This window comes from Macaca nemestrina, chromosome 11 (genome assembly GCF_043159975.1).
Source record: "Macaca nemestrina isolate mMacNem1 chromosome 11, mMacNem.hap1, whole genome shotgun sequence".
Classification (NCBI taxonomy): domain Eukaryota; kingdom Metazoa; phylum Chordata; class Mammalia; order Primates; family Cercopithecidae; genus Macaca; species Macaca nemestrina.
Window position 1 is genome coordinate 109,615,175 of NC_092135.1, and position 21,259 is coordinate 109,636,433.

At 33.9% G+C, this 21,259-nt stretch overlaps 1 protein-coding gene across 6 annotated transcripts in view; it reads right to left on the reverse strand.

The window, feature by feature from the left end:
* LOC105481143 (erb-b2 receptor tyrosine kinase 4) overlaps positions 1-21,259 on the reverse strand; it is a 1,180,372-nt gene that overhangs the window by 271,813 nt on the left and 887,300 nt on the right. For 4 of the 6 annotated variants that reach the window (XM_071073321.1, XM_011740477.3, XM_011740480.3 and 1 more), the window contains 2 exons: positions 14,720-14,874; positions 7,513-7,587 (listed from right to left, as the gene is read on the reverse strand). In XM_071073321.1, coding sequence (XP_070929422.1) covers positions 7,513-7,587; positions 14,720-14,874 — 230 coding nt within the window. Of the gene's footprint in view, positions 1-7,512; positions 7,588-7,708; positions 7,754-14,719; positions 14,875-21,259 lie in introns of all 6 variants that reach the window. The other 2 variants (XM_011740479.3, XM_011740481.3) reach the window with 1 other exon arrangement.

The following is a 21,259-nucleotide window of genomic DNA, read 5'->3' on the forward strand; positions in this document are numbered from 1 at the left end:
GTAATGTTCAATTTTAAAAGTAGGCCATATTGGGAATTCTAAATGCAGACTCAAATGATCATAATTTAGTCTTCTCTTATAGAAGTTTATGAGATCTGTGTGCACATATAAATATACAGGTATATGCAATGGGTTCAGGCAAACAGATGTTTTTCCTCGACTCTAGCTCATCCCATCTGTAACCTATTGAAGCTGATGAAATAAACACCCTTCTGTGAATATGCAAAATCATTCCCTCCACTGTTCTTATTTTGTATAAAACTATTACCAAAATTGAACATTAAATCAAAGTCTCATGATGACTGGGCTGGAGCAGTGCTGTCCAATAGATATATAATACAAGCTAAATAAGTGATTGAAAATATTCTAGCAGACATATTTAAGAAGATGAAGTTAATTGCATTTATTTACCCAATATACCCATATTATTAACATATCAACATGTCACTGATATAACACATTATTAATAAGATATTGTACATTCCCTTTTCCATACTAGTCTTCCCAATCCAGTGTACTTTTTACAATTACATAGAATCTCAATTTGCTTTAACTCCATTGAAAGTGCTCAATGGCCATATGTGGCTAGTGGTTACCATATTCGACAGCGCAGGTCTAGAGCAATCTTGAAAGAGACTTACAGGTCTGATGACTTAATGAAAAGGCCAAAAATTTGATATTAACCAGTGAGTACTTTAATCAGGATTCTGTCTGTGAGGTACTGCTCAATAATGCAGCGTGAGCACCTGGAACCAACATGGACACTGAGAACTTACCTTACAGTATATGAATGTACAAAGAGAAGCCTGGTTTTAGTTCCAAGATAATACCTTATTGCTTGCTCTAGGGCCTTTGGGGGCAAGAATATGATAGTAAATTATTTGAAGATAGTTTGACCAATTGATCTCTCATACATAAAGGTGCCTTTATATGGCAAAGTTGCATGACACACAGAATAATAATAAAATTTCCTTCAGGACAAGAAAAAACAAGAATGGCATTGGAAATATTATATGATCAAGTCCCCAGGGTAAGCAGATATGCTAGACAGAAATCAAAAATTGCTCCCAGGATTACAGCCACTGAAACATACACATACCTTTCCCACTGATTTAAATTGTAACCCAGGTGCTAATGTGAAAGGATTTTGCAGATGTAATTAAGGTCCCAAATTTCTTGACCTGAAGATAGAAAGACAATCAGCAAGGGCCTGACTTCATCCCATGAGCCTTCAAATCTGGGTCTATTGGTTAGAGAGAGAAAATCTAGGAGATTCAAAGAATAAGGGGATCTGAAGCATTGTTGCTGGGTTTTGAAGATGGTAGGGGTGAGGTGGGAAGGGCTGGTTCATGACAACGAATACGTATGGCTGCAAGGAACTGAGTGCAGTCCTGGCTAAGAATCAGCAACAACTTGGGAACCTCAGTCCTACAACTTCAAGCAACTTGGCTCTGCCAACAACCTGAATGAACTTGGTAGTGGACTCCAAGCTCTAGATGAGAACACAGGCCAGACAGCGCCTTGATTTCAGCCTAGTGAGAAGATAAGAAAAAAACCCAGCTATGCCATGCCTGTAATTTTACCTGTGGAACTATGTTTTGTTTTATTTGTTTATTATACTTTAAGTTCTGTTTTATTATACTTTAAGTCACTCAGTGACTTTGAGTGTAATATTGACATTTTAGGGTCTCTAGAAGCTTTGGTAACAATGTCTGAGCATTTTGCTATCAATGTAAAAGCCACTTTTACAACTTTGTAATACTAACTACTTCTGTTAAAGTAACCCCTTTAACTGTATGAGCAGTAATTAACAACTGAGCTGAGATGTTTTTGTTCTTCCCTTATAATTCTGTGATAACCTTGGTATTTTATGGGTACTGGGAAATGGGGAAAAAATCATGTGGAATAGAAGAGATTCACACACTCTCCTTCACCTCTTCAAACTCTTTTTAATTCAAAAGTAAATTTAATATACAGAACTTGGTGGACTGAGGATAGACTTATAATAAAGGGCTGTGTGCTTTTATTTATTGGACTTCAGGATCATAATATAAATGCCACTCATCTAAGGTAACCATCTATGGATGATTTTGACTGTTTGATTTGGACATAAGTTATGAACTAAGTTCCTTGGGGGCAAAACAAACAAGGAAACAAAATGTGCCAATTGTGAAAGTGGTGCCAGTAATATCATATCATCTCTCTCATATATCACATGTGGGTCACACTGCTAAAGGATTAAACTGTTATGTGACCTCTTAGTTAATAACTTCTGTACCATAAAGTAAAAGTATGACACAGGCATTAAAATATGACAAGAATATAAAATGTTTCAAATAGCTGCCCACAGGAGATTTAGATAGTTGAACTTAGTTAAATGGCTTTATTTTATATTGTGAAGCACCTAGAATAATTGATTTGGAGCAAGTAGCTAGATAAAAGTGCTTGATATCTAGTTGTTTTAATAATGTCACAAATTTGAAAAGAGTTATTAGTCAGTTTACATGTGGACTGCTAACTAACATAAAGACATGTTTTGCCGATAGAAACTTGACTTATTGAGATTAACAAATTTCAGCCCTAATAGGAGACTGAGATTAAAACAAACAAACAAACAAACAAACAAACAACCGAAAAAACCTTTGGATATATATTTGACCAAGAATCTACAATGGATTAGAAGCAAATATTCTATTCCATCAGAATCTATATGAAAATAGCATGTATGCAAGCTAAAATAAATAATATACAGAAAAGAATGAAAAAAATCTTGCTAAACATATTTTTTTTATAGGATTATTGAGGGAAAAGGAAAACCACCAAAGGCAAATACTATTTTTAAGGCACTTAATTCAGAAAAGGGAAGTAGGGAGAGGTTCTAAAATATCAAGTATTATTTTCATTATAAGCAGCATATTCTAGGAGACTAAAGGTAAAAAAGAAATTCTATTCTATCTTATCAAATCTTCCTGAAAGAAATTCCAGCAGCAGCCTATAATATAAATGGAGTGTGGAAATCAACTCATAAATTGTAGGCTTGCGAAAGAATAACATTGAGTAGAAAATGAAAGCTGATCAAGACTGGAAACATTTCACCTGCTTTCACTTAAATCTTCTTCCCCCCTGGCCCTGCTCCCGCCCTGCCCCCACTGGTTTAGGAAACAGAATACAGTATAATGGGGTGGAGGGAATATGGGAATATGAACACTAAATACTTTGAAATGGCCACATTGACATGCTCAATGTAATTTTCTGTGATTAAAAAGAAACTAGACATTTGGATAATCCGCCAGTTAAAATATGGTTTAAGAAACTCAAAACAATTACTTTCTTTGTTTTCCGTAGAGGAGGGAGGAGGGGGACAGTGTCTCGCTCTTTCGCCCAGGCTGGAGTGTAGGGGCATGATCATGACTCACTGCAACCTCCGCCTCTCAGGTTCAAAAGATTCTCCTGCCTCAGCCTCCTGAGTAGCTGGGACTACAGGCATGTTCCAGCATGCCCGGCTAATTTTTTGGATTTTTAGTAGAGACGGGGTTTCAACGTGTTAGCCAGGCTTGTCTCGATCTCCTGACCTCGTGATCTGCCTGCCTCGGCCTCCCAAAGTGCTGGGATTACAGGCATAAGCCACCGTGCCCTGCCCTAAACAATTATTTTCCTTTGTAGTTTTGTCCTCCTATTATGTAAGATTCACTTACATTAATTCACTTACATTAATTGACAGATGCTTTGAAAAACTATGATGAAATTTAAAAATAATATTACTAAATTAGTGCTCTCCTTTCAATGAAATACACGCCCACCTAATCTCAGAGAGGTAAGTATTTTTTGCAGTACTGAAGACCTGAAAAAGCAGATACTTGTTACTTTCATGTCTTACCCAATCTGCATCAAAATGTTCCATGATCATACACTTTTGCAAGGCATCCAGGCTAAATCCTTCATGGAAATTTCAAACTTTCTTATAAACATCCCCTGACAAGTCAGTTGATTCTGACAAGTCAATTGATTCTGACAAGTCAATGCAATTGACGAATGGAGTCACATTGCATTATATTTAAGTTCTAAATAGGCATTAATTAAATATATCTAGAGTTTCCTAAAAGGAACAATTAACTATTGCTATGAATTATTTTAAATTATTGTTGTTAGAAGTTTGGTATAATATTGAAATGCTTAAAACCTGAGTAATTTTGATATATCAATCCTGTAGTCACTAATCTACTGGATTAATGCCTTGTTGATATGTAAATTACTAACTTTATGAGGTTTTCAAAGTGATTATTATGCCAACATTTCAACTGCAGCAGTAAGTACCACCAATGAATATACTCTGTATGCTGGCTAAAGCTGTATGCATTATCTCATGTAATCTTCCCACCAATCTTAAGGGTTATAAGAATTCTCAGTTTCAAAATGATCATTATACTTCCCATTTTACAGATAAAAAACATGATAGAGCCAATATTTGAACCTAAACATTCAAGAACCCCTCCTTCTTACCTATATTGTGGGCTACAGGTGATTATTCTTAAATATGATGGGCTGTACTTTCTGTATTATCTATAAACAGTGACTGGTCATGGTCACCTATTTGTGATAAAGCTAATCTGAACTAGGTGTTTTAGTCTGAGATTACTGGAATCTCAGACTGAATATGTCCTGGAAACCAAAGCAGGCAAGAGGATTAATTCCAATCATGCTTTTGTTTAAATTTTGAAAATATTAAATCTAAACAAGATACACTATGATTTTGAGTTAAATAACCTCAATTACAAGCATTCAGGATAACAAGTGATCTATCAATGTGGTTTTAACCTTTTCTCTACCTCTACATATCAGCCAATGACCTACCACAGTTAGTATCAGTGGCCAACATTGTAATCGAGATTCTGAAGGTGAAGAGAGAGAAATGCTCTCTCTTCCTTCAAGGAGCCTATCAAAAGAGCTTTAGGCACACATCAAAGCTCCCCGTGTGACTTTAGAGACCCTTTAAATCAGTGCTCTCCTTTCAGTGAAATACACACTGGGAAGCATGTTCTCTCATCCCCAAGGTTTGAGAACTTTTGATACATAGAAATATAATAAATAATAATACTTATTGAGTGATTTCTAAGCCAGGCACTGTTCTAAGGACACATTCAATCTTACAATTTATGAACTGTATTAGTATTCCCATTTTATGCATAAAGAAAGTGAGGCTCAGATAATTTAAGGAACTTACCCACCATCACACATCTAAAAATGGTAGAGCCTGACTCTGAACTCAGAAAATCTGATTCTAAAGATGGAACACTTAACCACTGTACTATATTACCCGTAACTAGTCCACTGGAATAACTACATAATTATAAGAAAATCATCAAAGCAAATGTGAAAACTGTTCAAACTGATAATGCAGTTGCTCTGCCAAGGTCTCAAGAAGGAAAATTTCTTTCACAAATATAGGAACAATCTAAGATGAACCTTGGTTTATGAAACTATACTTTAGATCTTAGGCATTCTCTCCCTCTCTCTAATGTTTTCATAATTTTACTTTGCTCTAAGTAACCATACTAACTAGTCTTGATTGTGCCCAAGTGTCATAGTGCCACTGTTGTAGAAATCAATTTACTCTAGCACATGCTTCACTTTCTTTTTGGAATTTAATTTTTTTATTCATTAAAATGATATATTAATATGATGTATTTATTTTAAAAACATGTAAAGTCAGTAACATATGCATGAAGAAATTATGACTAAATTCAGTGACACAGATGAATCTCATAAATATAATATTTCACAAAAGAAGCCAGACGCATAGAATACACACTGTATGGCTAAATTTACATAAAGTGAAAAACCAGGCAATCTGAACTATGGTGTTAGAATTCAGGACAGGGGCTACCCTTGGAATGAGGTACAAGGTAGCTTCTGGGGCTCTGTTGCCATCTTGTTTCTTGATCTGGTTAATGGCTACACAAATGTTTCATTTTTGGAAATTCACTGAGCTTTAAAATTATGTTTTGTGTACTTTTACACTATGTATACTTGAATACAAGGGTTTACATTAAAAGGCAATACTTCATCCAAAATTCACATTTTGTTAACTTTAGTACTACCTTCTCTCTCCCAAAAGGATGTAATTAATTTGTTTCGTAAATAAATCTAACAATATCTCTACATAAGATGGTAAAGTTACTATTTTCTCATACAGGAAATGTTTTATGAGATATTTTAAAAGTCAGATTTATTGAGGTATAATTTATATACAGTAAAATGTACAGTTCTACAATTTTTGATAAGCACATGCTTTTGTACAACCATCACCATGATCAAGATAGAAGCATAGTTCCATTATCTCCTCAAATTCTCTCCTTCCCTTTTCCAGTCAACCTATACCCCAGTCTCCAGCTCTTGGCAACATTTCTGTCCTGATAGTTTCACCTTTTCCAGAATGCCATGTGAATGGAATCATACAGTATGTATTTTTTTAAGTCTGGTTTATTTCACTTAGTACAATCTATTTGAGATCCATCCATGTTGTTGGGTGTATCAGCAGTTTGTTCCTTTTTATTCTATTGCTCAGTAGTGATACAATATATAGATATGCCACAACTGAAGAACATTTGAGTGGTTTGCAGTTTTCGGTGGTTATGAAAAAGCCACTACAAACATTAGTATATAGGTTTTTGTGTGGAAATGAGTCTTGTGTTTTGTTTTTAAATTCCAAGTTATACTTTTACCTGCACAAAATATTTTCTGTATTGTCTTTATGTTAATTCTTATAATTAGGAATATGCCAACCAGTTAAAAATAATATAAAATCAGAAATTGAATTAAATTAAATAATAAATACAAGCATAGATCAACTTTTGCGAATTCCTTCCTTATAAATATTTTTGTAATCATCTATTGAATTAAGAGCAAAAATATTCTATTAAAGTTATATATTAATAACACAAAATGTTGTTTGGACTACACAAATTAAAAATCAAGGCCGGGCACAGTGGCTCATGCCTGTAATCCCAGTACTTTGGGAGGCCGAGGTGGGCAGATTCTCTGAGGTCAGGAGTTCGAGAACAGCCTGGCCAACATGGTGAAAACCCATCTCTACTAAAAATACAAAAATTAGCCAGGCATGGTGACGGGCACCTGTAATCCCAGTTACTCAGGAGGCTGAGGCAGGAGAATCACTTGAACCCGGGAGGCAGAGGTTGCAGTGAGTCAAGATCATGCCATTGCACTCCAGCCTGGGCAACAGAGTGAGACTCAGTCTCCAAAAAAAAAAAAAAAAAAAAAAATCGATGGTGTTACTAACTGGGACTCTTGTATCACAATGAATGAAGGACAAAGATAAGGAAGTTGGAAAGTTGGCTTGAGAAGGAAAGTGTTTTATGCCTCTTTCAAAACTTTCTAATTAGATATATTATGAGTTATAATATATTAAAAATTTAACCCAACTGGTTAGTACATTTTGTTCACTATAACTAGGAAAGGATTTGAGCGACAAAATGGAAACATGGTAGATGTTACCTAGCATGTTGTGGTAAAGTGGAATGGCCCGTCCATGGGTAGTAAATGCAGTCATGACTAGTGGGACCATTACACCTGCAGGCAATTACAGAACAGAAAACATCATTCTCCATCCACAGTGACATGCACACACATGCACCAGTGCTCACACACGGAGCCTTGGAGGAAGAACATGGGAAGCAAGCACACCAAGTACCTATCCATCAGGCCGATGCAGTCTTCAATACTTGAGCCTATGCACCTGCAGAAAATGCAAATTTAAAAAAATACAAGGGGAGAAAAATTAGTCATTTAAAAAATCAGTAAAACAAATATTGATTATCTTGAATTCTTATAACTATTAGACTATTTTGGAACACAATGAATTTCAAGCCAGCAAGAAGATTTTTGCTTGATGAACACACATAAATGAATTGCCGTTATCAACCAAGTGGAATGCGAAGAAATGCCCACAGTAAAAGGAAATATTACATTGGTTCTGTGAATAACTTCCAAACACACAGCTCACTTCTAATACTTTAATATCACTTCTAATATGCATCATACATGATTACATGTCTCAACAAATAAGTTGATATTTCAGTGACTATAATTGTTTTCATGTGTATGGTTTCTTATGAAAGGCCTTAAGTTTAAATAAAAAAAAATAAGAAAACCATGAGCAATTCAATATAATATAATAACCTGATGCTCAATGCTCATTAAAGATTGATTTTGGCAGAAAACGAGTCAACATGCTTTAATGCTATTCTCATGGATACTTTACATAATCAGATTATTCTGGTTCTTGGTTGTGTCTGTCTTTAAAAGATACTTATCTTTAAACATGAATTTATTTAAAAAGAAAATTAACTGGTTTCACCATACTGCAGTTTATCTTGACACTCTCTTTTAAAGTAGCAATGCCATAATAGGCAAACAAAAACAGGTTTTTAAACTACCATAATAATGAACACAAACAATAATAGATAAAGAAATACTCTGTAAGGAAATGAATTACCTTTGAGATCCAGGTAAGTAAAGAATACACTGAGACTAACATTTAAATGGAATTACATAAGTACACAGAATTTTAATGTACAGTCCCTAGAACTTCATTTTGAACTAACATAGAAGTATTATTTCTTTCATCTTCCAATACACCTGAACTCTTTTTCCTTTCCTTTTCTCCCCTCAAAGACATACAGCTCCAGAACATTATCAATATCCTTTTTATGGTTATGATTTATAGAAGTGCCTTATTTCATTGGTAATAAAGATTACATGTATTTCCAAACTCTTAATTTTCAAATTTGAAAAAGAAGCTAAAGATAGGATCATCATATAATGATGTAAGAAGATGCCTATGTATAAGGCCACTCTATCTATTATATATTTAAATAACTCTAAACATTGGTGAACTAATATAACATACCTATAATAACAATTAAGTCACTTATCTCATCTCTTTGCCTCATAAACATTTGTTATAACATTCCTGCTAGCTGAAAAATTGGTTCGTTTTTGTTTTTGTTTGGAGTAGCACAAATTTTAACCTATAGAAATAGAATACACCTGTATAAAAAGTCTTTTAAAATGCAACTAAAAAGGAAAAATCTAGAGTATATAGAATTAAATTGGTATTATAGTCAAAATCATTTCTAAAAATGGAAAATTAACTACTAAAAAAGCTTCCAATTTGTCTTATATAGTTTTCTTTTCATTATATTCTAAAGAACTTGTTCTTTTATACGTTCCTGCTCTATCTTCTTGAAAATTATTTTTATACCATATTACCATTTTGTAAAATTAAAAGTCTACTTATTAGTTCCAAGTGAGAATCTAAAAAGCTATGGCTAGTTTCCAATCCATCTTTATAATAACCCTTGAAAGATTAAAAACAAATCCAAAACCAAAATTTAACTTGAGGGAAAAGTGTGAATATGAAAGATTCTCATTCATTAAAAAAGCCCTATGTTACATGTCTACTAAGTGTTCCTAGCATTCTAGGAGCTAGAGGGAGAAAAAAAGATGAATTCGATATTTTTCTATTCTCAATGATCTCCGAATTTAATGAAGGTTAATGAAGGAGACAGATGCATAAACAGCTGTGTATTGAATCATGTGATAAATGTAATAAGAAACATGAAAAAGTGGTTCAGGGTAGTGTGGAGGGGGGACACCTAGAGCCACCCTAGAAGGGCATGGTAACCCTCTTGGGGGAGGTAGGAAGCTGAAATTTAGTGTTGTGAGCTGGGGTTGGGGTGGCAGTGGTTTCTGCAGGAGCAAAAGCACAGACCTGAAGAAATGTATCGTATATGCAAAATAACTACAAATAATTCTTAGTAGTTGGAGAGCAAAATATGAGGCAATAGAAAGGGGGAAAAAAGAAGTTAGAACATTAGGTGGGAGCCAGATTTTGAGAAATATTTGCTTAGTAACAATCAATAGAAAATCACTGTAGGGCTTTAAAGAAGTACTGAAGTTGCTAGATTAGTATTTTCAATAAATCTCCTTGCCCTGTGGACACGAGTCAGCTGGCAGCCAGGCCGACTTGTTTGGCACAAAGACTATTTGAGTCCATGTAAGAGATGATGGACTAAACTAGGGAAATGGTAACTGTGATAGAGGCAGAAGAACAGATTCAAGAAATACCTCAAAAGATAGAGGGAATAAAAAAGAGCAGTTGATTCCTGATTTGATGAAAGTGAAAGGATCAAAGGAGTTAAAGAAGACTTACATTTCTAGCTTCGCTAATAGTGGTACCATCATTGAGAGAATCCAAGAAGACGAATATGTTTCTTCCTGTATGTGTTAGGGGATGAGGAGTTGATCATTTCAGTTTTGTGTATCTAGGGTTTAGTATGACTGTCCTACATCTAGATAGAAATGTTTATCAGCAGTTGGAAAGATGAGTGGCTAAGGGGAAAGAAGGCATGAGTAGAATGATCAATCTTGAAATAGCATGTAGGAGAAAGTGGAAACCATGTAAGTGAATAGATGGCTAAAGAAGATATAAAAAGTGAGAAAAGCAGAGGCTGAAGATGGAAACCCAAGGAACCCCAACAGTGTGTGACATAAGATGAGTTCTTTGTGCCAGAAGCATGGGAAAATATAATTGAGTAAAACCAATTAACTGTAGTCTCATGGAAGTCAAATCAGAAAAGAACTTCTAACCTTTGTTAGTACATAATGACTTATAAGTTCCTTGATGTACTCACTTAACCAAAATAGTTTCGATATTTTGATAAAATCTTTAAATTTTGAAATAAAAATGAAGGAAATTTTTTAAATTTTCCATTAAAAGATTATATAAAATAACCATTTCTTTCCAAGTCTAAAATGCAGGGGGTGATCATCAGTGTGAAATGCAGAGAAGTCTGGTAAAATAACTCTTAAGATAATTTTGCTTGTCATTGTCATGGTCACTAGAATTTAGGTTTTTGTTGAGAAGCAAATTGGAGATGGAAAAATAGAGTCGGGGGAAATAGGGCGGAGGGACTGAGGGAGCAGGATGTAGAGTCAAGAAACGTTGCTGAGGTGATTGTGTAGGATATTTGAGATTCAAACCTATTTTTAAACTGAGAATGAAAGAAAAAAATGAAAGACAAAGAAAAATAAGAATATGACTGAAATGGCACCACCCTTTCTAAATACAAGCCACTGAAAACTAAAATATAGATATTATTTTTCAACCCTTTGTATTTTCTGTAAGCACCTAATTAGTACATGCAATCTGCATCCATTCAGCAAGATCATAGAACAACAGAAACACTAAACTTTTGAAGAGCCAAAATCACAAATAAATAACTGAATCAAAATCTGGAATAATAGAATTATAAAAAAATACTGTTTCAAAGTAGAATACTTACAGAAAGATCAGAAAAATAAAACACAGCATGTCTAATTAACAAATTTCGAAACCATATCTAAAGTTCTGAATATTAAACTGTTTAACCTTTGTTAGTACATACTGACTTATAAGTTCCTTGATGTACTCATTTAACCAACATAGTTTCAATATTTTGATAAAATCTTTAAATTTTGAAATAAAAATGAAGGAAATTTTTTAAATTTTCCATTAAAAGATTATATAAAATAACCATTTCATTCCAAGTCTAAAATGCAGGTTTGGTTTGATGCAAAACCAAAGTTAAACTGACGTTAAATGAGCACATACTCAAATGATATTAGTGAGGAAACAATTATTCTTGCACTCACCACAATTTAATTACATTAGTTTAGTTTACAAATCTGTAAAAAATTTTCTATCTTTCTAATTTCAAATCTGAATATCATTCGTAAGGTTTAAATTCTTGCTCATCATTTCAAAATACTGTGGAGAAAGGTCTGGTCTCTAACAGAGGATGTAAATTAAAGAATATATATTTACTGGACTGTGAGTTCACAGAGGTCAAAAGCTGCATCTTGTTCATTTCTGAATTTTCCTATCACTGTGTGTGATGCAGAGCAGATACCCAATATAACAAAGTTGAAGAGTGAATAAACTAAGAAAAGGCTGTTAAAATAAAAATTCTCTAGTCAAGGTAAGAAGAGACAATCTTGTTTCCATGGATATTAGTGAGAATCTACTTATAAGGGCTAAATAGATGACCTATTTTAAAAGTGTCTAGAGAACTTGTTAGAGCCATTATATTTAATGTACTTTTAGAGTGGTGAAAGTGCTTTTAAAATTTGACACAGATAACTTATTTTCAGAAAAATCATTAAACAGTATTCAAAGTAAGAACTTTACTTCTAAAAAATGTGATTTGAAAGAATATTTTCATTAACCTGGTTCTTGAATTATCCGACATCATATAGGCATATAAAAGAAAAGCTGTTTTCCAAAGTGGAACTGGCCTGGTGAGCTCACACTTACTAATAGGTCGATTATTACCTGTGTTTAGGAATAAAAATAGTCACTTGCTCTATCATCCTCATTGCCCCTGTGGTTTTCCTAGGAAAATATCTTATCTCTATATGCTCAATTTGGAAAGAAGGGACTGACTGCACAGAACACCTTATTGCTTCAGTAAAAGATCTCAAAGCACACTGTTCTACTGAAATAGAGTATACATGAAGATTTAGGAATTTAAGAATCACATCCTTCTGGAATTCCTGGCACTAGAATACTCTAGGACTAGAACCACAGCATTTTTATGAAGTGAGTGAATCTGGATAATATAGAAGGTATTTTAAAAACAGGATGGCAGAAAGCTAAATGAAAACAGGAACAAAAATCCTTTAGGATTAAGTCAGTCATTAGAGAACGCATTTACCTTGGAAGACGCCAGGGAGTACAATATTCAAATTCTGTCTCAACTTAATCCTGCAGCTGAAAATTGCTAAAGGCATCTTTTTTTCTGTTCACTTGGAGTTCCCAAATGCTCTGGTGAGATTTCTTCCCCATTACACTTTCATCCTTCCTTTTGACTGAGATGGAGATTTTGTTGCTACCATAAACGAATCTCTTTTCATTGCCTCATATTTCTACTTCCTCCTACTATATATGTTTATTATTATTATATAATAATGATTTAAAAGGGCAGAGTGAAAGACACACCAGCCATGCATCCAGACTATGGCTCTGTGATCTCACTTTCATTTCCCTAATGGCCTCGTTGTAATTAGATTTGCAAAAACAGCAAAAGGTCTCATTTTGAATGGCAACAGCTGTTGACATCAACATTATATTGAATAATTTACTGGTTTAATTTTAGCTGCAAAACAATAAAATTCTCTTGTGGATTATTTTAGCAGGCAAGTTTTCTCTTTCTGTTGCTGACTCTTTCTTCTGCTCCAGCAGAACCAGTTGTTTTTTTGTGAAATACTCTTAACTCAAGTGTGCCAAAAACTCACAAGGGGAGCAGTTTATTACCTCTAGTTTCCTTTGAAGCAAAGTGTCTATGTGACTATTTCAGCACCCTAAACGTATACGTGCTTATGTGTGAATCAATGAGTTGGCAATTACCACTTCGAAGCTGAATTTGAATTTGAATGGCAGAATATTACTTTACCTTTGGAGGATCTGCCACTTCACAGAGTGAGTTCAGCTTATTTCTTGACCTGCAGGAAATTGTAGCAACATCTGCAAATTGATGTTTTCTTGGCAGGAAATGATGTCGCTTGCTTAACTTCTTCAGTATCCCCTAACAGCTATCCCTTAATCTGGCAGAACATCTCTATGGAATCTCACACTTTCCTGCCAGATATAAAGCACCCAAGCTGATTCTCAACTACAAATGTGTGTGTATATGTGTGTGTGTGTCTGTGTGTGTGTGTTTATATATGTATGTGCACCCGCCTATGGGCATTCACAATGGAGAAAAGGCTTTATGGTCAGTAGGAGGATGGCAAATGTAACACTGCTTTCAATTACAAATTATTCACCTTCTGGAGGAATGAAAAGGAAAAATCCTTACTAAAATAGATTTGTTATCTCTTAAGAAATAGTTGTTGGAATTTGTTAAATGAATGACATTATTTCTTTTACAGTTCAGTGCTTTTCTTCTTTCTGTAATGTGTCTTTGTTATTCAACTGTTATCAATATCAAAGGTAATCTAATTATTATTCATTGCACAATGTATTCTTTTGAAAAACAGGAAAAAAATTTTACCGAGCTTCAGATTGCCCTATATCAGTCGAAGAAATTCAAGGCTAAAGGATTACCTGTAACAAGGTTACTTTCACAAAATGTACTCGTTATTTTTTAAATACATATATCACTAGGTTCCCTTTTTCCCTGCCATTGTTACCTTTGTTCACATTTTTTTGAAGGAGTAATTTAAGGTAGTATTTATCAAAGAGAAATATCCTCACCTTAAGCTTATTGTGACAACAAAGAAACAGAAATAGAAACTTTCTGTTAAAGAGTTGATAAACACAAACCTCAAAAGCATGATGATTGTCATATCTTTTGTGAGATCTTGAATCTCCAATGTAATCTGCAAGAATTTCTAAACTGCATCCAAATTATACCCGACACTAGTTTCATGAAGGTGTTAATAGAATGGTTACAGGTAAAAGCTAAGCAGAAATATTTAAGAGTGTACAAAGTTGACTCCTTAAATCATTCTCTTAGTATTTCTCTTAAAATCAGCATTTCAAATATAAGGATTAGTAGAGTTCTATGAGAATGGTTTACATTTCAGAGATGGTACCAGGGATGAAAGTACATGTGGATAACACATACCAGGTGAGCCCTTGGCCAGCCAGGATGCTTACCCTTGGGTGCAGTTTGGATGGCATGGATGGCACTCCCGATCTGGATCAGCATACTTGAAAATGAAACTGTTTGCCCCCTGTAAGCCATCTGGACATTTTTCCACACAGTTTGGGCCATCTTTAAAATGAGAGCACTTTGTACAGTTGTCAGGACCCTGAAATGTGAAAAAGAAAAAAAAAAAAAAGAAGAAAAGTGGTGTCATTTCCTCTGGAATGTGTTCATGTGGTTTAGTTACTGAGACTTCAGTAGGTGGCAAATCTTCCTCTAAGAGAATTGGAGAACATTTTCAGCAGTACAAATGTGGATGTAATTTTTGTAGTACAAACAGTGCAAAGAAGATCCGTCAAGTTCAGTTTTGATATCCTGTATGTGTGAAAACACCATAATAATATATTTGTTCTTGAAATATTTTCCTTTTCGACATAAGCAGTTCCTGGGCCAACTGATTTCCATGTCATGACTCTAATGTGACTTAATTCGATCAGCAAAATTGTCCAATGACTTTCTCAAAAGGATGTTAGTATATTCTTCTTGTGATTTATTTCTGGCAATATTATAGTGCAGCAATTTTTAGTAAAACACAATTTCCCTAGAGGTATTTCATCACCATCACTGGGAATATGTGAATACTCTTACTAAATAGTTAATGAGAAAAAGGATATGATAGGAATTAACTAAAACTGAATTTTATATAAGAGTAGGATGTAAGCTTTCCTTTGGTTGTACAATGACTTTATTTATAAAATGAATTTTAAAATTTGTTATGATAACATTATCAGGAATTAGGTAGTTTAGGTGAATAAAAATAATTTCTAGATTTTTTTTTATTTTATATCCACTGTGAAAACACTAAAAGTCATATTATGTCTATTTATAGGGATTTTAGTAAATCACAGAACAATACTGAAAGGCATATAAATGCAAATTTTGATGAGCAAAATAGTCCATAATAATAAAGCAAATACATACAAACAAAGGCTCCATGGAGAAACTTATCAAAGGATGAAGATAATATAAATATGAGTATAATAAATGCAAATAGAACAAACTCACTCTATATTTATGTTCATAATATACATTAATTTTCTAATATGTAGAATATTAATAAGTGATATGAAAATATATCTAAAAGTCATGACAATATTAAGATGTTAAAACTAAAACATATATGAATTTTATAGAATACAAACTGATTTGGATCTGGTATAGTGGGTAGTAAGCATACTAGAAATGGGTATATCATCACAGCAAAGAAAATTTAGAACACTTTGGTAATGCTATCTTTCTTAAAAGACATCCCTGATGCTTTCATACATTCAGCTGTTGTGAACAACAGTTACTTGAAATGTACTTTACATCTCCTTTTTGGACACCATATTATCTTAAAATTCCTCTCCTCTTTGACCACTCCCCTTTGGAACTTCTTCCGCTCACCCATTTCTCCCTAAAATCTGGCTATGTCCATAGGGTTCAACAATCATTACAGTTCACATTGAAGACAAATAAATAAGTATATTTATTGTATATTTAAGTAAATTTAAGTATATTTATATATTGTATATTTAAGTATATTTATATATTTATATTTAAGTATATTTATATGTAAGTATACAGAGAGACAATTCCATCACATTTGTAGTTATAAACAATGAGAATTTGGCAGTCAGGAGTTAACACTAAGTTATAAAAAACTGGATATTAGGTAGGGACTGTAAAGATAATGGGAGTCCCTTATATCCTAAACCAGGAGTGTCCAATGTTTTGGCTTCCCTGGGCCACATTGGAAGAAGAATTGTCTTGGGCCACACATAAAATACCTGAACACTAATGACAGCTGATGAGCCAAAAAAAAAAAAAATGCAAAAAACTCATAATGTTTTAAGAAAGTTTATGAATTTGTGGTGAGCCACACTCAAAGCTGTCCTGGGCTGCATGTGGCACATGGGCTGCAGGTTGGGCAAGTTTGTCCTACACAAATGTTAATCCAAGAACAGCCAGATAATACAAATTCATTACTTAAGGCATCAGAAAATCGAGAAATATGATATTTTAAAATTTAAAAATGGAGGCGTGTGAATGAAGAATAGAAGTGTAAAGAAGAAAAAGTAATCAGGAAGAGCTTTCAGGAAATCCTGAGACTGGTGGGGCTCAATCAAGCACTTGTCTATTTCACTATTTTGATGTGAGGCTCAGAGCTTGAAAAAAAAAAAAAAAAAAAAAGCCTATAAAACCTAATCCTGATTCTACCTGAGGAGTTTGCTAATGGTAACTTCTTATTTCTTCCCAAAAAAGAATACTTCAGATGCTTCCAATTTTAACACCTGCTTATGGGTACTTAGGCAAGTAATATTGTCTATTACATAGAATCATTTACTGTGCAAGTATGCTCAGTACCATGACTTATTGTACAAGACAAGAGACATGCTGATGTCTTCTAGCAGCACACAGAATAAAACTTACAATAAGTAAATTACGCAGAATCTGAATTAAGAATTAGGAATTATTCTTCTAAGTAATGTAAATGTATTTTTCTTATACTATAAAGTCATGTCCGGGTGAAGTCAAAGGATATAAAGTTATGAGAGTAAAATTAAGTTCATATTTAATCTTTAAGTATACTGTAATACGATAAATAACTTTTTGTTATTTGTTTTTTAAGTATCTCTTAACTATAATAATGTGACACTTAATGACGCCTTCTTTTATTTCCAATCTATCCCTTTCAAGAATATCCTAGATTTCTTTCATTTTTAAGTAGGATTTTATTATCTCATTTTACTTATAGCTATCATAGTCCCTGAAATGATTTTATTTCTATTGCACTGAAGACATTGTTTCCTGGGGGACAAAAGTGAACTGAAATGTATCAGAAATTTGGAGTTAGAACTTCTATAGTTGAGTCACAGATTCATATCCTACTGACATATTCTGAGTAATGCATCATTAGGTGGTTTCCTCATTGCGCGGATATCACATAGTGTACCTACACAAACCTATATGGTATAGCCTACTTCATACCTAGGCCATATGGTATAGCCTTTTGCTCCTGGACTACAAACTGCACAGCATGTTACTGTACTGAATATTGTAGGTGATAGTAATACAATAAGAAGCATGTATGTATCTAAACATATCTAAATGTAGAAAGGGTACAGTAAAGGCATGATATTATAATTTTATGGGAACACCATTGCATATGTGGTCCATCACTAACTGAAATGTCTTTATGAAGTGCATGACTGTATTTGATCTTATTATCACGATAGAAAACCTAATGTCCCAGGCTGACAACTAAAAACATCCAGGCAAATCTCAGAAAAAGAAACGTACTGATTCCCCATCTCATTTCCATAAAAAAGAGACTTAAAGAAATATACCTGTCTAACATTTACTCTTCTTTCACTATATTCCCCAAAGGCTTTAAGAACCGAGGTGCAATAAATGAATTGATCAATGCAGTAATAGAAAATGATGGTCAAGGCAATATTCTTCCTTATCCCTAATTCTAAGCTACCTCTGGAGTCAATAATCTAGACAGACAACTAAAGGATAGGCTGAGTCCTTATAGAAGCATCATACATATATATATATATATATATATATATATATATATATATATATATATATATAGAGAGAGAGAGAGAGAGAGAGAGAGAGAGAGAGAGAGAGAGAGAGAGAGAGAGTCATCATTGATGTTTTTCTCTGGTAGCTACTGTAAAAGCAAAGTTATGATTCACCAGTAACCAATTATATTCTATTCCAGTCACATGAGAAGATTGTAATTCTCCTCCCACCAGAGACAAGCTATGACTTAATTTGGACAATGAAATACAACTAGAGGTGATTATGAGACAACTAGTGCTTAAGTCTCCAACCTTCTCTGGTGCCATGACTCCCAGACCTCATGCAGAAGTGGAAGTGCCGTAAATTAAAAGCATCCCCGAATGCTAGACCATAACAGGCAGGGGAGCTGCCTTAGAACATTTCCCAGATTTCCAGTGTACTTTACAAGATGGCTGGGCGTGGTGGTCACATCTTTAATCCCAGAACTTTGGGAGGCCTAGGTGGGCAGATCACTTGAGGCCAGCAGTTCAAGACCAACCTGGGCAACATGGTGAAACCCTGTCTCTACAAAAAATACAAAAATTAGTCAGGCATGGTGGCATATGTCTGTAAACCCAGCTACTCAGGAGGTTGAGGCACGGGACTCATTTGTGACCAGGAAGCAGAGGTTTCAGTGAGCTGAGATCATGCCACTGCACTACAATTTGGGTGATAGAGTGAGACTCTGTTTTAAGAAAAAAAAAGAAAAGAAAAGAAAGAAAAGAAAACAAACAAAAACCAAACATCTACATACTTTACATGAAATAAAAGAACCTAAACTTATTTATGTTAGCTACTGCAATATGGAGGTTGTTACAGCAGCACAACCTTTATTAACCTAACTTGAACAGCTTTTTCACTTTTATAGGAGTGTATTTCAAAATCAGTTCCTTTCCTATTTTTTCTCTTCTTTTGCTGCCTCTCTAGCCTAAGTTCTGGTCTCCTGAAACTGTCTGATTTCCCAGGTTTGTCTTTCTTCTCGTATTTCCTCCTATATCCTTCTGGATAGGACTGCACAAAAGTAATGAAAGTAAAGCAGAATGAATACAATTATAAAAAATTAAATAAAATATAGAAGACTAAGTGTGGACAGACAAGGACATAAAAACAAAGGCCTTCTTTTATTTCCAATCTATCCCTTTCAAGAATATCCTAGATTTCTTTCATTTTAAAGTAGGATTTTATTATCTCATTTTACTTATAGCTATCATAGTCCCTGAAATCATTTTATTTCTATTGCACTGAAGACGTTGTTTCCTGGGGGACAAAAGTGAACTGAAATGTATGAGAAATGTGGAGTCAGAACTTCTATAGTTGAGTCACAGATTCATATCTGTGACCTACTGACGTGCTGACTTTTGGAGTAACTTTCTAATCATTATAGGTTAAATTTCTTTATGTTTTAAAGGGAGAAAGTGATAGCATGCTTCAGATGTAATGGTGTTTGGTAAACATAAGTATATATCAGTTTTTGTCATTGGGGAAATATTCATAGATCAAAAAATGTGATTTCAACAGAATATATCATAAGAGCAGGAGGGGGATTTCCAAATGGCTTTGATGACTTCTTCAATTTCATCAAAGTGCCAGTCTAATGGAGAAGCTTCCAGAACCTCTTGGATATCTTAAATGATACATGACTGTTATCTGGCACACAAAACCATCTCTGACTCTAGTTGTGGTAATTAACATGTGAGCCCAGACACAGACAAAAACCTAATATGAATTGTAGGGGTTGAAAGAAACCAAACCATAGCCGGAGCAATGTTTGGGCCACTGGTTGAGCTCAGCCACACCAGGTTTTCAGACACCATTACTGAAAGACATTGTGTTCTTACCTGCTTAGCATTCAAAGATTACTGATTCTTTAACTATCAAATAATTTAAAAAATCAACTTTTAGAGTTTTAAAAATGTATATTTTTATAAACCATCTCAAGTTTTTTGAGGGACAGTGAATAAACAAACTGCCAAAACCCACAAATTAGGAGAAAATAATGAATGAGTTATTCAGTAGTATAATTTTATGCAACAGGAGGCATCATGAAGAAGAGAAAAAGCATGGAACTGATTAGCACACTGAGACTGGATGGTAAAATTGTGATTCCAAAGGTCTCAATACTACAGAACAATCCATTTAACTACATTGAGCAATTCATTTAACATCTCTGAGATTATTTCCTCATTGGAAAAATGGGAGTAATACCTACAAGACAATAAAATAAAATGTAGGTGAAATACCTAGCACAGAACTAGGTCACAAAAGGCCCTCAGCAATGTGTGTTAAATCATGAATATAAATATGATCCAAGATGATCAGATTAATTCTGACCTGATTCAGAGGTAAAGTGGTCATTGAACTTTTTTCACACCTTAAAACTAACATAGGCATACTGAAGGGACAGTTACTGAATTCTTTCTTTAGTGAAGGTTAGTCTTTGCTACAGATGTTAAGCAAACATCAAGTTTTCATGCAGGGGATTTTTTTCATGAAATTAGAAAAAAAATGGTATCTCATTATGCTACATCTAAGCAGATTAGTTTTTTGTCTATAGGATTAGGTGAACTAAAAGTATTAGTTCATAAATAGATTTGATTTTTCTGAAAACTCACAATTGCAAGAAAGGCCAAAATATTATTACTTGAATGTATTTTCATTATACAGTATACAATAGACAAATAAAGGACAATGTGAAAAAATTAAAATATGCAAATAATACAATTTAATTTTTGAGAAATAATTTTGAATATTAATGTTTGAATTTGCTAATATGTAAAAACCTATCAATATGTAAGCTCATGAAACCTGGCACAAAGTAGGTACTAAATCATATTTGCTGAATAAATGAATAAGATGTTTCTTAAAGCCTTGTTCAAACTAAAAAGTTTAACAGAAAGAAATAGGAAATTGCATATGTGAAGAAAAAAGTAATCTAG